The sequence below is a fragment of the Falco cherrug genome, chromosome 3 (genome assembly GCF_023634085.1).
Source record: "Falco cherrug isolate bFalChe1 chromosome 3, bFalChe1.pri, whole genome shotgun sequence".
Classification (NCBI taxonomy): domain Eukaryota; kingdom Metazoa; phylum Chordata; class Aves; order Falconiformes; family Falconidae; genus Falco; species Falco cherrug.
The window spans coordinates 115,944,562-115,957,340 of NC_073699.1; the positions used below are offsets into that span (position 1 = coordinate 115,944,562).

At 58.9% G+C, this 12,779-nt stretch overlaps 1 protein-coding gene across 1 annotated transcript in view; it reads left to right on the forward strand.

The window, feature by feature from the left end:
- The window catches only part of SLC9A1 (solute carrier family 9 member A1), a 31,515-nt gene extending 19,795 nt beyond the window's left edge, over window positions 1-11,720 (forward strand). The window contains exons 2-12 of the mRNA XM_014284587.3: window positions 2,735-3,195; window positions 4,921-5,171; window positions 5,646-5,863; window positions 6,242-6,444; window positions 6,696-6,785; window positions 7,181-7,251; window positions 7,720-7,893; window positions 8,028-8,142; window positions 8,549-8,650; window positions 8,982-9,054; window positions 9,832-11,720. Coding sequence (XP_014140062.3) covers window positions 2,735-3,195; window positions 4,921-5,171; window positions 5,646-5,863; window positions 6,242-6,444; window positions 6,696-6,785; window positions 7,181-7,251; window positions 7,720-7,893; window positions 8,028-8,142; window positions 8,549-8,650; window positions 8,982-9,054; window positions 9,832-10,154 — 2,081 coding nt within the window. The 3' untranslated portion in view covers window positions 10,155-11,720. The remainder of the gene's footprint in view (window positions 1-2,734; window positions 3,196-4,920; window positions 5,172-5,645; window positions 5,864-6,241; window positions 6,445-6,695; window positions 6,786-7,180; window positions 7,252-7,719; window positions 7,894-8,027; window positions 8,143-8,548; window positions 8,651-8,981; window positions 9,055-9,831) is intronic.
- The last annotated feature ends 1,059 nt before the right edge of the window (window positions 11,721-12,779 follow it).

Genomic DNA, 12,779 nt, shown 5'->3' on the forward strand with positions numbered 1-12,779 from the left:
GTGGTAGATGAGTTCCAGTTTCCAGCAGGGTCACCACATCTGGGGACAGGTGGGTGGCAGCAGTAGGTACCTGAGCAGGCAAGCAGCACAGCTACCTGCTCGGCAAATAACCTTTTACCAAAGCGACCTTGAACAGGAGCCTGGGGGTTATTAAAGTTGTTTTTAATTGGTAGTAGTATTGGTATTATGGCTATTATCAAAAATTATTACCCTTCCCGCTGCCCCCAGATGCATTCATGGCTAGGCATCTTCATCACCCAGCATCCTGCTGCAACATCCCTCTTCCTCTGGGAGAGAAATTCAGGCACAGAGCTGGGATCAGACCTGTTTGCCCCTGCCTGGCATCACCCCTGTGGCGAGAGCATTTCTTTCTATTAATCACCTGCACCCCAAAGTGGGATGCTGGCCTGGCACTCAGAGCAGGATCCCAGCAGGATCCCAGCAACAGATTGGTACCAATGAGCTTTCCAGTGCTCTAAAAATACTGAGCGGAGAAAGCAGGGAGCAAAAAATGCCTGAGATTCAGTGAAATCAAAGGCATAATTAAAATGCAGCCCGTGTGAGTGTATTTTTAGGGCCTTACAAAAAGGCTCTAAAACATTGAATTCACATCAGCACGCGAATGTTCCAGTTTGATGGGATCCTGGGGCCTGTGGGGAAGAAGTGAGAGATGCTTAATTGTCAGTGTTTGTGTTTTATTCATGATTGAACGTACTTAGCAAGCGAAAACTGATTTGCTGCAGGCTTCTCGCTGCTTGTGTGGCTTTAAACCTTATTCTGGCCAGGGCTGGCATATGCTGAGATGGGCAATTGCCCGGTGTGCTGGAAGGGCCGGTTGTTCACGGTGTTTGCATGAGCTGTGCCTGGAAAAGGAATTCTTACCTCCCCTCCCATGGAGAGGTCCCCACCAGGGCTACCTTGTGGTGCTCAGCACTTGTCTGGGCTCCGGGGGGATGAGAGACAGAAGAAAAATCCTGTGGGGGTAAATCAGGAACTGCATCCAGACCAGGAGGCCCCTAAATGCAGGTGGCTGGACATTGGGAGAGTACTGGGAGAAAGCTCAGACGCTTCCCACCTCCTCCTGGCTTCCCCTCATGCCCGAACCTGAAGGCCACAGAGCAATTTGCTCAGAGATCGGTGCTGCTGCCACAAAGGCAACGTAGAACCCAGACTCCTTCCCACATCACTCCAGCACCCGAGACCCCACAGAGCTGCCTGGGCACTGCTGGAATGGTGCTGCTGGACCTGCATGGAGCCTTGGGTGTGATGAACCCTCCGGCCTCTGCAGTGCTGGGCTGGCCCATGCCGAAGCCAGCACCAGCAGCTCAGGTAGCAATTTGAGGTCTAGTCCTGCCCTTGGGGACCTGTGTGTGGCCGTGGCTGGTCGCTGACTCAGTGCCCATCCTTAAGGAGGGATTGTGAAAGCAGCTGCTTCTCCCATTGGAGCTGGATTCATCTGGCACCTTCCCCACTCAGCTGCGCAGGTGGAGGAGGGATGAGCTGGCACCACGGCACAGATGTGGTCCCTGCAGGCTTGGCGGGGCCGGGGGGACGGTGGGGCTCACTGCAGCACAGAGCAGCTCTGGATCATCAGGGGAATGGTGGCTCGTTAGGGAGGAGGGGGGTTTAATCTGTTGTGAAACGATGTGCAGATGGCACAGCTGCCCGGCCGGAAGGAACAGAGGAACATGGGATGCCAAGGAAGAGTTCCTTATTTTAAACAGCTTCCCTTGCCAGGGAACAAATGTGCCTCATTTCAAAATAATAATTATAAAGCCTGGGAGAGGATCCAGGGAACCCAAAATCCTTCTGTGGGTATCAGTGTGATGGCTGAAGTGCTGCTTTGGTTGGCATCGTGCTGCCTGCCTGACCTGGCAAGCAGATGCTCGTGTTGCCGAGGCCGTGGGGTGTTTGGTGGATGGATGTCATCCCAGTGGGTCACGGCTGGCTCGAAGATCTGCATTTGGGGTTGTGCTGTGATTCAAAAAGGGGAAAGAGTTCCCTCTTGCCTTGCACCCCAAGGAATAGCCCTGCACTGTGAGGATATGTCCTGTCCCTGCTCCGTGCCCGGGAGCGGCCCTACCTGCAGGGAAGGCAGGCATTGCTGCGGCTGGCCGTAGGAAACCTCCCAGCTTGCTCCTGTAGCTGCAGGAAGGGGAACAAGGAGCCGTTCCAATTGCATCCTCAAACCTGCTGAGCACCAGCTCCCCTCCCTGCCCCCTGCGTCAGGGGCACCTGGGGACAGGCACTGCGCTGCTGCCTCCTGCCAGCGCCTGGCACGCTGGCTGTATGGCGCTCGGTGGGCAGGCTGCTGTCTGACAGGAGGTAAATGCCAGTGCCTACATGCGCCTGGGATTAGTAGCTGCGATGGAAGAGCTGGAGCCAGCAACAGCTTGGGTTGTGAGAACCGCCTGTGCTGCACATGGCTGTCGCGGCAGCCTGGGGGTCCACCGAGGGACCTTGGGGTGCCCAGAGGGAGGCTGCTGACTGTTGAACTGGGACTCGCTGTTATTTTCTGGCCTGAAATGAAGCAATGCCAGGGTATGTGGGTCTGGTGAAGCTGCAGTTTTCACTTTACAGCTTAGGGAGGAAAGGGGTTAGAAGGAGAAACCGAGGCACAGTAAGAGTGCAGGGAGGACTGGGAGCTGGTCCCTGGTGCCTGCAGGTGTGTCCTCCTGCAGAGGGCACCCTACAGGCTCATTGCCAACGTGTCTTGCTCTCTCCTTCTCTCCAGGCTTCCATGTGATCCCTTCAGTGTCCAACATCGTTCCAGAGAGCTGCCTGCTCATTGTGGTGGGCCTTCTGGTTGGGGGGCTCATCAAAGGCGTGGGTGAAAAGCCCCCCATCCTCAAGTCGGACATCTTCTTCCTCTTCCTCCTTCCACCCATCATCTTGGATGCTGGCTATTTCCTCCCCTTGCGCCAATTCACCGAGAATCTGGGCACCATCCTCATCTTCGCCGTGGTGGGGACGCTCTGGAACGCCTTCTTCTTGGGTGGTCTGATGTACGCTGTGTGCCAGCTTGGTGGCCCTGGCCTGAACCACATTGGCCTCCTGGCCAACCTGCTTTTCGGCAGCATCATCTCGGCCGTGGACCCCGTGGCTGTGCTGGCTGTCTTTGAGGAGATCCACATCAACGAGCTGCTCCACATCTTGGTTTTTGGGGAGTCCCTGCTTAACGATGCTGTCACAGTTGTAAGTGGATAAGGGGTGTCTGCCAAGGGGATGAGGTTTGCTTTGATGAAATACTCTGGGTGGTGGCACCGGGATTGGTAGCTATCAATCAAGCCCTGCGGGCAGAACCATAGACTGGGCTATTGCAAGGTGCCAGGTGCCTCCTGCCAGCTGAGCTGCAGCAGCTCTGCTTGCTCCTAACCTTTTGTTGGTGCAAAGCTAAATATAGCAGCTTAAAACACCGCAAAGGTGGATTAAGGTGAAGTGTTTTACTTGGCAGTTTGGGGAGACCAAAAGCAAGTGCCCAGCCAGCTACCACCACTCGGTGAAGAGCAGGACTGTTCTGGCACCTTGGTCTCTTGGGAATCTGCTCTCCTGGGTGAAATTGCTGCCTGCTGCCGTGCTCAAGCCTGTCCTACCAGGGGAAATGAGCAGGAGCACAGAGGGGCTGGGTCAGGCAGCACTGCTATGTAGCTGCTGCTCCCTCCTCCTTCCTCATGTGGTCTTCCTTGCTGTCCTCCAGCTACAGCACCGAGGAGGTGGGAGGGCAGGTCATGGACAGCCACGGCAAGGGGGCAGCTGTGGGGGCTGTGGCCAGGCTGGCATCCCACCTGGGTCATCTCTCAGCTCCGGTCTCTGAGCAGCAACTTTGCAGCGACCTTTGGCAGGTTGGGGGCCAGGCCACCTCCTCTGAGGTCATGCCATTTCCAAAGGACATCTGTGTCCAGGTGCTGGCTTGGCTGTCAGCGTGGCATTCTCCTCTCTGCAGAGCTGGCCTCTAAATTTACCTCTAACCCACTGCTTTTTCCTGGCTCTTCTCCCATATCCCAGCTGTCTACTTTGGAGCTGGCCACTCAGCATGCTGCTGACGAGGTTCCTGGTGGTGAGGAACATGCTGTCCCACCACAGGGCTTTTCCCAGGCACATCTCCCCTCTTTTGACCAGAGGGGCTGCCTGCAGGGTCCGTGTCCCTGCTTGCATCCCTGGGGAATTCTCTTGCATTCTGCTGTTACCTCTGTCCCTGCCCGTGTCCCAGGACCCAGCCCTGGCAGGCAGGAGCTGGCACCTTGCCCTCTCACTGCTTGCAAGCGCTGCCATCCCTGCAGGGTGCCCTAAAGCCCATTTCTCATCCTGTGTCAGCTTCTGGTTTAAAATTTCACCAATAAATACGTCTGGGGGTGGGAGAAGGCGATGCAGCCTGGGGTGGGGTCCTCCTGCGAGGTTGTCCTCTTAGCTACAAAGCTGCATTAAGGGTTTGGGCTGTTCTCTGGGCTGAGCTGGGCAGATGTTGGCTTTTGTCTCCATGTCCCCCAGCCTGGATCTGTCCTGACGTGCTCGTTGGGTAACAGGAACGGTCTCTGGCTGGTTCAGCCCTTGACCAAAGCCCCTCCTGGGGCAGTGGTCAGGGCTGTGTTGAAGAAGAAACACAAATGTGTCCCAGACACATCTGCGATGGCACCATGTCCCTGTGAGCCACAGAGGACAGAGAGCTGGTCCCTATGGGTCTGTGTCTTGCACAGCAAAGCACCACCAGCTTTTTTTTTTGGCACGAGGCTTGGTCAAGCACAGGACCCAGATCAGGGTCCCCCAGCAGTGGCACACCTCATCTCAGATGTGCCGTGCTGGGTACCTGCCTGGCTCCCTTTGCTGCTGCTCTCCCAAGGAAAGTCCTCGTGCAGATCTCTGAGGCGAGGCTGTCTCTTGTCAGCAGAGCAGTTTGAACCCCCTCTCCCTTCTTCCTCTCAGGTCCTCTACCACCTCTTTGAGGAGTTTGCCAACTTCGAGCAGGTGACCATTATTGATATCATCCTCGGCTTCCTCAGCTTCTTCGTGGTATCACTGGGCGGTGTCTTCGTGGGTGTCATTTACGGGGTGATTGCTGCCTTCACGTCCCGCTTCACCTCCCACATCCGAGTCATCGAGCCCCTCTTCGTCTTTCTCTACAGCTACATGGCATATCTCTCTGCTGAGCTCTTCCACCTCTCCGGCATCATGGCGTGAGTTGGGCATGGGTGGGATGAAATGCCCTCCTGTCCCCAGGACCATGTGGAGGATTTACTCTGGTGTAACCACAGCCCTCTGGCTATCCCAGCATGGCCAGTACATGCCCAGTGAAGGCCAGAGGTGTGTTTGGGCTGGGATAGGTAGACAGGCAGATGAGGGAAGTGACTCTCTTGAGTTGTCCCACAGATCCCGGTCACTGTCAGCTCATTGCCCGTTCTCCTGGGCACACAGTAGCAAGCAGGGCCTGCTGAGCACTGAAGATGACATGTTTTTGTGCTGCCTGGCTCTGATGCTCACTCCTGCCCTGCCAGGGGGAAGGAGAAACCTGGTGTTGCCTTCTTTGGAGACCTTGTGTCTCACAAGCCCTGTCCTGCTCGGGGTTTTGTTATAAGAGCACAAAACACTGCTGCAGGGCCAGGGGTTGGAGCTGTCCCCATGGCTGCTGAGTGCCCCAACCTTGCTCCTAGGCTCATCGCCTCTGGCGTGGTCATGCGGCCCTATGTGGAAGCCAACATCTCCCACAAGTCCCACACCACCATCAAGTATTTCCTCAAGATGTGGAGCAGTGTGAGTGAGACCCTCATCTTCATCTTCCTGGGTGTCTCCACTGTGGCTGGCCACCACTACTGGAACTGGACCTTCGTCATCAGCACGCTGCTCTTCTGCCTCATCGCAAGAGTTTTAGGTAAGGGTGTCAGTGTGGTGGCAAAGTCCTTGGGGACAGTCCTGGGTGACAGGCAACTCTCAGGGCCATGAGGAAGGCCCAAGTTTGCCTTGCTGGGGAGACTGGAGTTGACTGGGTGGCACTGCTCCATCATGGACATCAACCTTGCTGGTGGTTGGCTTTGTGCGGACCTGGGGATGAGGCCACATTTGTGCTAGAGGTGGGGTTGAAGCTGGTCAGAGGTGTTGGGGTGAGCGATGGGACAGCACCCACCTGGACCCATGTCCCCAAGGGTGTGACACTGTGCTGGGCCGCAAAGTGGGCTGCTGGGGTGTCTCTTTGGGGCTGGAGGGCATCCTTCACTGGCCACTCACATGAGGCCCTGCCCCACTCCCCCAGGCGTCCTGGTCCTCACCTGGTTCATCAACAAGTTCCGAATTGTGAAGCTGACGCCGAAGGACCAGTTCATCATCGCCTATGGGGGCCTGCGGGGAGCCATCGCCTTCTCCCTCTGTTACCTCCTGGACTATAAGCATTTTGGCATGAGGGACATGTTCCTCACAGCCATCATCACGGTCATCTTCTTCACAGTTTTTGTGCAGGTTTGTGGCACGCAGGTGTGGTTTCAGAGGGAAAGGGGGTTATTCAGTGAGCCGCATGTGTGTATGGAGAGTGAGGAGCACGTCCCCAGCCTCCATCCCTGACCTTGTCACTGTCCCCCTTCTCCAAAAGCTCTTGAAGCTGCCAAGTGACACCGGCAGTGTGGAGTCCCATGGTTTGGCTGTGCTGAGCCCATCCCACTCCCACCGGTGTGCCTTGGGGAGTGGTCTAACCCACCCTCCTCATTCCCTAGGGCATGACCATCCGGCCCTTGGTGGACCTGCTGGCCGTGAAGAAGAAGCAAGAGACAAAACGCTCCATCAACGAAGAGATCCACACGCAGGTAACCCGCTGCACCCGGCCGGCCTTTCCCTCGCGCTTCTCTTCACCGCCTTAGCCCTCTTCTCTGCTTCTGCCACCTCCACCGCTGTAACCAGGCGGGTTTACAGAGCGGGAGCTGCCCCTAAATCACTGCCCAAGGTAAGGGGGGATGGAGCGAGGGCTCACCCCGTCTGTGTCGTCCAGTGCCCGCTCCGACCCAGACCTCCCCTGTGCCTGGTAGAGCAGCAGCCCGGTTGTGTAGGGCCGTGCTGCCCGCCTGAGGCCCATCCTGGACCCACAGCCCTGGTTTTGCCCCCCCCCGAGTGCCCTCACCCCTGTGTCAGCGTGGGTGTCTGGGTGGGGAGAGGGTGGGCAACAGCTCTGCGAGTTGTCCATGCCTTGGACCTTCCCTTCCAGTTCCTGGATCACCTTCTGACAGGGATTGAGGATATCTGTGGTCACTATGGGCATCACCACTGGAAGGACAAGTGAGTGTGGAGTTTTGGTGACTTGGGGGATCTGTGGGAGAGATGGGGAAGGGTTTGAATCACCACCCGGCAGGTTTCTCAGCCCTGGGCTGGGTTTTTCCCTGGGCTGTAATACCTACACACACATTCCCCTTGATGAGCTACGGCCCTGGCTTGGGTGCCAGTGGGGCCGCAGGGCTGCAGCCCTTCGCCCCGCCACTCACAGCATGTCCACAGCAGTGTGGGAGCTGCCCATGGCCGGTCCCTACAGGAGCTGGGGACCAGCCGTTGTGGGTGTGAGCAGGTGCTGGGTGTTTTGGAAGCTGCCTGGTTTGGGAGGGAGTTGGGGAAGCCTGGCCTGACCTGCACTGATGGGAGCTGAAGCATCTTCTGCTGGCTTGGGCCAGGGATGGGGAGCGGGGAGTGGGTGCTGGGGCAGGGGGAGGTCTGATGTGTCGCTGCTCCTCCTTTCCCTATGTTCTCGGGAAGGCTGAATCGTTTCAACAAGAAGTACGTGAAGAAGTGCCTGATTGCAGGGGAGCGGTCCAAAGAGCCCCAGCTCATTGCTTTCTATCACAAGATGGAGATGAAGCAAGCAATCGAGCTGGTGGAGAGTGGGGGCATAGGCAAGATCCCCTCCGCTGTCTCCACTGTCTCCATCCAGTGAGTTCCCCAGCCCTGGCCACCCTGTGCCTCTGACAGGCTGAGCACTCCCTGCTAGTGGCCGCAGGGCAAACAGCTGTTTGGTCCTGCCGTGCCCATCACAGTGTCACTCTGAATCCTGTCTGTCCATGCAGGAACATCAACCCCAAAACCCTCCCTGTGGAGCGCATCCTTCCGGCCCTGTCCAAGGACAAGGAGGAGGAGATCCGGAAAATCCTTCGCAACAACCTGCAGAAAACCAGGCAGAGGGTAAGGTGTCCCCTGGCACCGTGTGTGTCCCCTTTGCTTCCCTGGGAGTGGCCAGGACCATTTCTCACCAGAAACACCCAGAGCCTTTACCCCCAGTGGCCATGTCCCTTGTGTTCCATGTCCCCAGGAGGCTTTTCCTTCTGAGATGGTGCTGGGATGGTGCTGGGGGTGGGGGGGCTGCCTTGGTCAGTGGCTGAGCCCAGCATTTAAACCCTGGCTGGGCCAAGGTGGGTCAAGATCGGGCATCCCATGGTAGCACACGAGGGACAAGCCACCAGCTTACCTGGACATGGTCTGCCCACTGGTGGCTGTTTGATCCATCTCCAAGGGGCATGGTGCTGTGACCTTTCTTTGCCTTCTTCTGTATTTTATTTAACCCATCTCCTTTCTTGGGGCCTTTTCCCAGTTGCGATCCTACAATCGGCACACGCTTGTGGCTGACCCCTACGAGGAAGCCTGGAACCAGATGCTCCTGCGGAGACAGAAGGCCCGGCAGCTGGAACAGAAGGTGTCAAGGGGGTGCTGGAGCAGGGATACTGCCACAGGCTGGGGAGGACGGGGGGCCAAGGGGGGCTTCCCAGCCCAGGAAGGACATCAGTGTCCTGCATGTGGAGGGGGCTAAAGTTCAGATGACAGTGGGTGACCCCAAGCTTTGGGAGTCCTCTGATTGCCCCAGGCTCTGAGCAAGTCCTTGCAGCATGACTGGGAGGATGTGTATGTCCTCTGCATCCTACTGCTGCTTATTGCTCATCCCTGTGGCCTGGGGTCAATGCCCTGCCTCCCCTTTCCCATTTACCCTGGCCACTCCGATGGAGACGGTCCCTGTGCTCCAATTTCAGATGAACAACTACCTGACGGTGCCGGCTCACAAGCTCGATTCGCCCACCATGTCCCGGGCTCGCATAGGCTCAGGTAGGTAGGACTGAACTGCCGGGGGAACCCCACTGCTGGCACCTTGCTGGGCATCACCAGCACCTTGGTGCTGAAACACTCAGAGGGGGTGTTGTCCTGCACCTCCTCAGCTCCTCTGCGGCCATCCAGCCCCGACGGCCCTCGTCCTGCTGCCCCGTGGCAATGCAGCCGAGTCCCAGGTGTTTGCTGTTCCCGAGCCCAAGCTCTGCCTGAGCAGAAGCGCCCAGTTTGCTCCCCAGCATGGTTCCCGCTGGGAAGTCACCTCAGCTGGTCAGCAGATCTGCCTGGAGCTCAGCTTGCTCCAGCCACATTCCTGTCCGTGCCTCTCCCTGTCCTCTGCAGGGGAGAGGACCAGGAGTGCTCAGCCCCAGGACCTGCCCCGGACTCCCAGCTTCTCCATCCCACATTTGCTTTGCCAGTTTTGGTTCCCCTTGTCCTATGTGTCCTCTCCTGCTTTGGGGACAGTGTGGCGGGGTGTGACGCCGCTGCTGGCGCTTGCGGCGCCGGCGGTGGATCGGCAGAGGGCAGCTTTGCCCCTTGCAAACGGCGCGGTTGCACTGGGCTGACTGGGGCGGCTCCTGGTGGGATGTGGAAATCAGGGAAGGGAATTAAACAGCAGGCTTGGAAATCAGACAGCCCAGGCATCCATCCCAGCCCCAAACGTCTGGGGTGCATGAGCTGGGGGTCCCTGAGATCCCCCTTCCCTTCCACAACTTATCCTGACCCAGTGTGTTTGTAACACCCTGAGACCTGCCTGACCCCTCTCTTCCTCCGCAGACCCACTGGCCTACGAACCCAAGGCGGACTCGGAGAACCTGCCCATCATCACCATCGACCCAGCCTCCCCGCAGTCCCCGGAGTCTGTGGACCTGATGAACGAGGAGCCCAAGGGCTGCGGTGGCCTTCCACCCTCGCCCGAGGAGGATGAGGAGGGGCTGGTGATGCGGGTAAAGGAGCCTTCCTCCCCGGGTACTGACGATGTCTTCACCCCGGGGACCGGTGACAGCCCCAGCAACCAACGGATGCTGCGATGCCTGAGCGACCCGGGGCCTCGGCCGGAGCCGGAGGAGGGGGAACCCTTCATCCCCAAGGGGCAGTAGCAGCTGGCACGCGAAGCCCCACGTGCCTCTGTATGGTTTCTCTCTTTCTTCATTTGTTCTTTCTTTGCTCTCCTTTTTGGTTTCAAACCTCTGTCACACAAACACCGGGTTCAGGAAGGGGAGACTGTCCTGGGTGGACTGGGATTGCCAGGACAGCTCTGCCCAGCAAGCCCTGGGCTGGCCCCGAGGAGCAGGAAGGAGCCCCCAGGATGTGCCGGGCTCCTCGGCTGCCGTGGCCTGGGGGTGACGGACGATTTACTGCCCAGGACTGGGATTTGCAGGTGCCTCCCAGCCCCGCTGGGGCTTTCCCGGAGGCTGCCCACCCACTCAGGACCTGCGAGCGGCTCCACACAGGGTGGGCTCTGGCCGGGGAGCTGGGGGTGTCTGTGGAGGCTGCCCCATGGCACAGCTTCGCCTCTCCCCGGCTTGTGTTTTACCTTTCCCCTCGGCTTGCTCGGGAGTGGAGAAATGGGAAGACGGGAGCCAGACTGTGCCGGGGCTGGCGCACCCACCGCCTCACCTGGCACCCTCCCAGCGACCTCGGGTTGATGCCACTGCTCCCTGCCTTGGCCGCTTCCCCCACGAGACCGGCTGCTGCCCGGGAACCTCTCCTCTGGCCCTGCATTTCATGCCAGGTCTTGTTAAATAAATATCCTATAGCCACGCAAGGGGGGAGCCGAGTCCCCCCTCGCTTTGAGCGGCCCCGCAAGCCTGGGCCTCTCCATCCCTCCTGGAATTGCTACCTGTCACCTGTCCCCATGGGGACCCTCTGCCAGCCTCGGCCCCTCGCCCCGTGCCTGCCCGGCAGTGTGGCAGCAGCACTGGCTGCTCCTTAACCAAAGACATTGTCCGAGCCCCCTGGGCATGGGGAGAGGGCATGCAGGGGGGTGCATTTGGTACCTGGGGGGGGTATTTTTCTCTCCCTGCAACCAAGAGGAGCTGTGGAAGAGCCAGGGGCCAGCTCACCCAGCATGGGGACACGCTGGGGCCAGGAGGTCAGCAGGAGGGGGACAGCTGGGGGTGTTGGGGGTCCTGAGTTTGGAAGGGCCCCTCTTTCCCCAAGGCTTGGCTGGGAGGGAGCGCTGCGTGTTTAGGTGACTTATAGCCCTCCCCGGGCTCAGGGGTGTCCTGCATCATGCTTGAGATTGTCACCTTGTGCCCCACATGCCACCTGGCTCCTACCACACGCCACCCTTCACCATGGGGGCTGCCTCTCCCGTGCCACGGGGTGCTCATCGCGCCCTCCCCGGGGAGCCCGGGCTGCTTCCCCCTCCCCGCGCCGTGCCTTGCCACATGTTGTCTCTGCCCCGCTGCCTTGGTGGGCACCTGTCCCTGCGCCCACCCACTCCACGTCCCAACTGGGACCCCGGGGGACCAGTGTCCGCGTGGCTTCGTCACGCCGGGGCAAGAGCCCACGTTGCTGCCTGCGCCTGCCTGCCTGCCCTGCTCTGTCTCCAGGAGGAAAAAAGCAATGAAAATTCTCTTGTATAAAAAGGAAAAGAAACACATGTAAAGAGAATATTGGTTTTTATCATGAATATTCTAATAAATTAATGTTAATTTTTAGTGGGGGTTTTTCCGGCTGTTCAGGCTCCTACCCCTGCCACAGGGTCCTGGCTCTCCCGGCTGAACGAGGCGGCCGTGACACCTTGTCCCCATTGCTGTTGGGATGAGGACTGGCCCCTCGTGTTCCCACCGTGGCTTGGGGGGACATGGAGCCCTGGCTGGAGGGGACTTTTTAAGCCATTCCCAGCTTTGGTGAAGACGGAGGCTTGGCAGAACCCAGGCCCCTGCATCTCTCCCTGGGCTGCGCCAGCGTGAGGGTGTGCTGGGCTGTTTTTCTTGCTTTGCAGGAGGAGAAGGCAAAAGGCAGGTCCTTTTTTGGGAGGGGGGGGCATGGATCACCCCGTCACAGCCCCACGGTGCCGGCTGGGTGTCGCGGCGCAGCCCTGCCCACCCCAACCCAGTGCATTGGCCCCGGTGAGGAAGGGGCAGGCGTCCCGCTGCTGTGCCAGGTCCCTGCCAGGGCCATGGGGGGGAATAGCTCTGTCCCCAGGGAAGGGGGCTCGGGGACATTTGAGCCTTGTCGTTTTATTCCTGCATTTCCACAGGAGCTGGGGCTGAAGCCGAGCCCATGGAAAGGAGCTGGTTCCCACCAGCATCCCACAGCCGGAGAGAGGGAAGAGGCTCAAGGCAGTGCCTGGGTGAGGGGCTGCATCCCCACCCAAAAATCCCTCAGGAAAGACCCTCCCAGCTGCAGCAGCGCTTGAGCCTTCTCCCCCCCTGCCAACCCCCCCCCCCACACAAAGGGCCAGGGGTGCCCAGGGCGGCTGAAGCTCCTCGCTTTTGGGCAGTTGCAATGGGAGCGTGTTTCATCGCTGCAAATTAAACCTCTGATCCAAGGAGGCCGTGACTCACTGCCTCGCCATCCAGCAGGCACATCATCGCTGGCGTTGCTCATGTGCTTAAAATACCTGAAGCCCAGGGTCCCCCCATGGCCCCGGGCTGGGACTTGGCCTGGCCACCACACTGCAGAGGTATACGGGGTCCCTGGGCAGGATGAGGTGGCCAGGGATGTGGGGCAGGCGATGCCGTAGGGCCCGTGGCAGTGCTGGATTGGTGGGT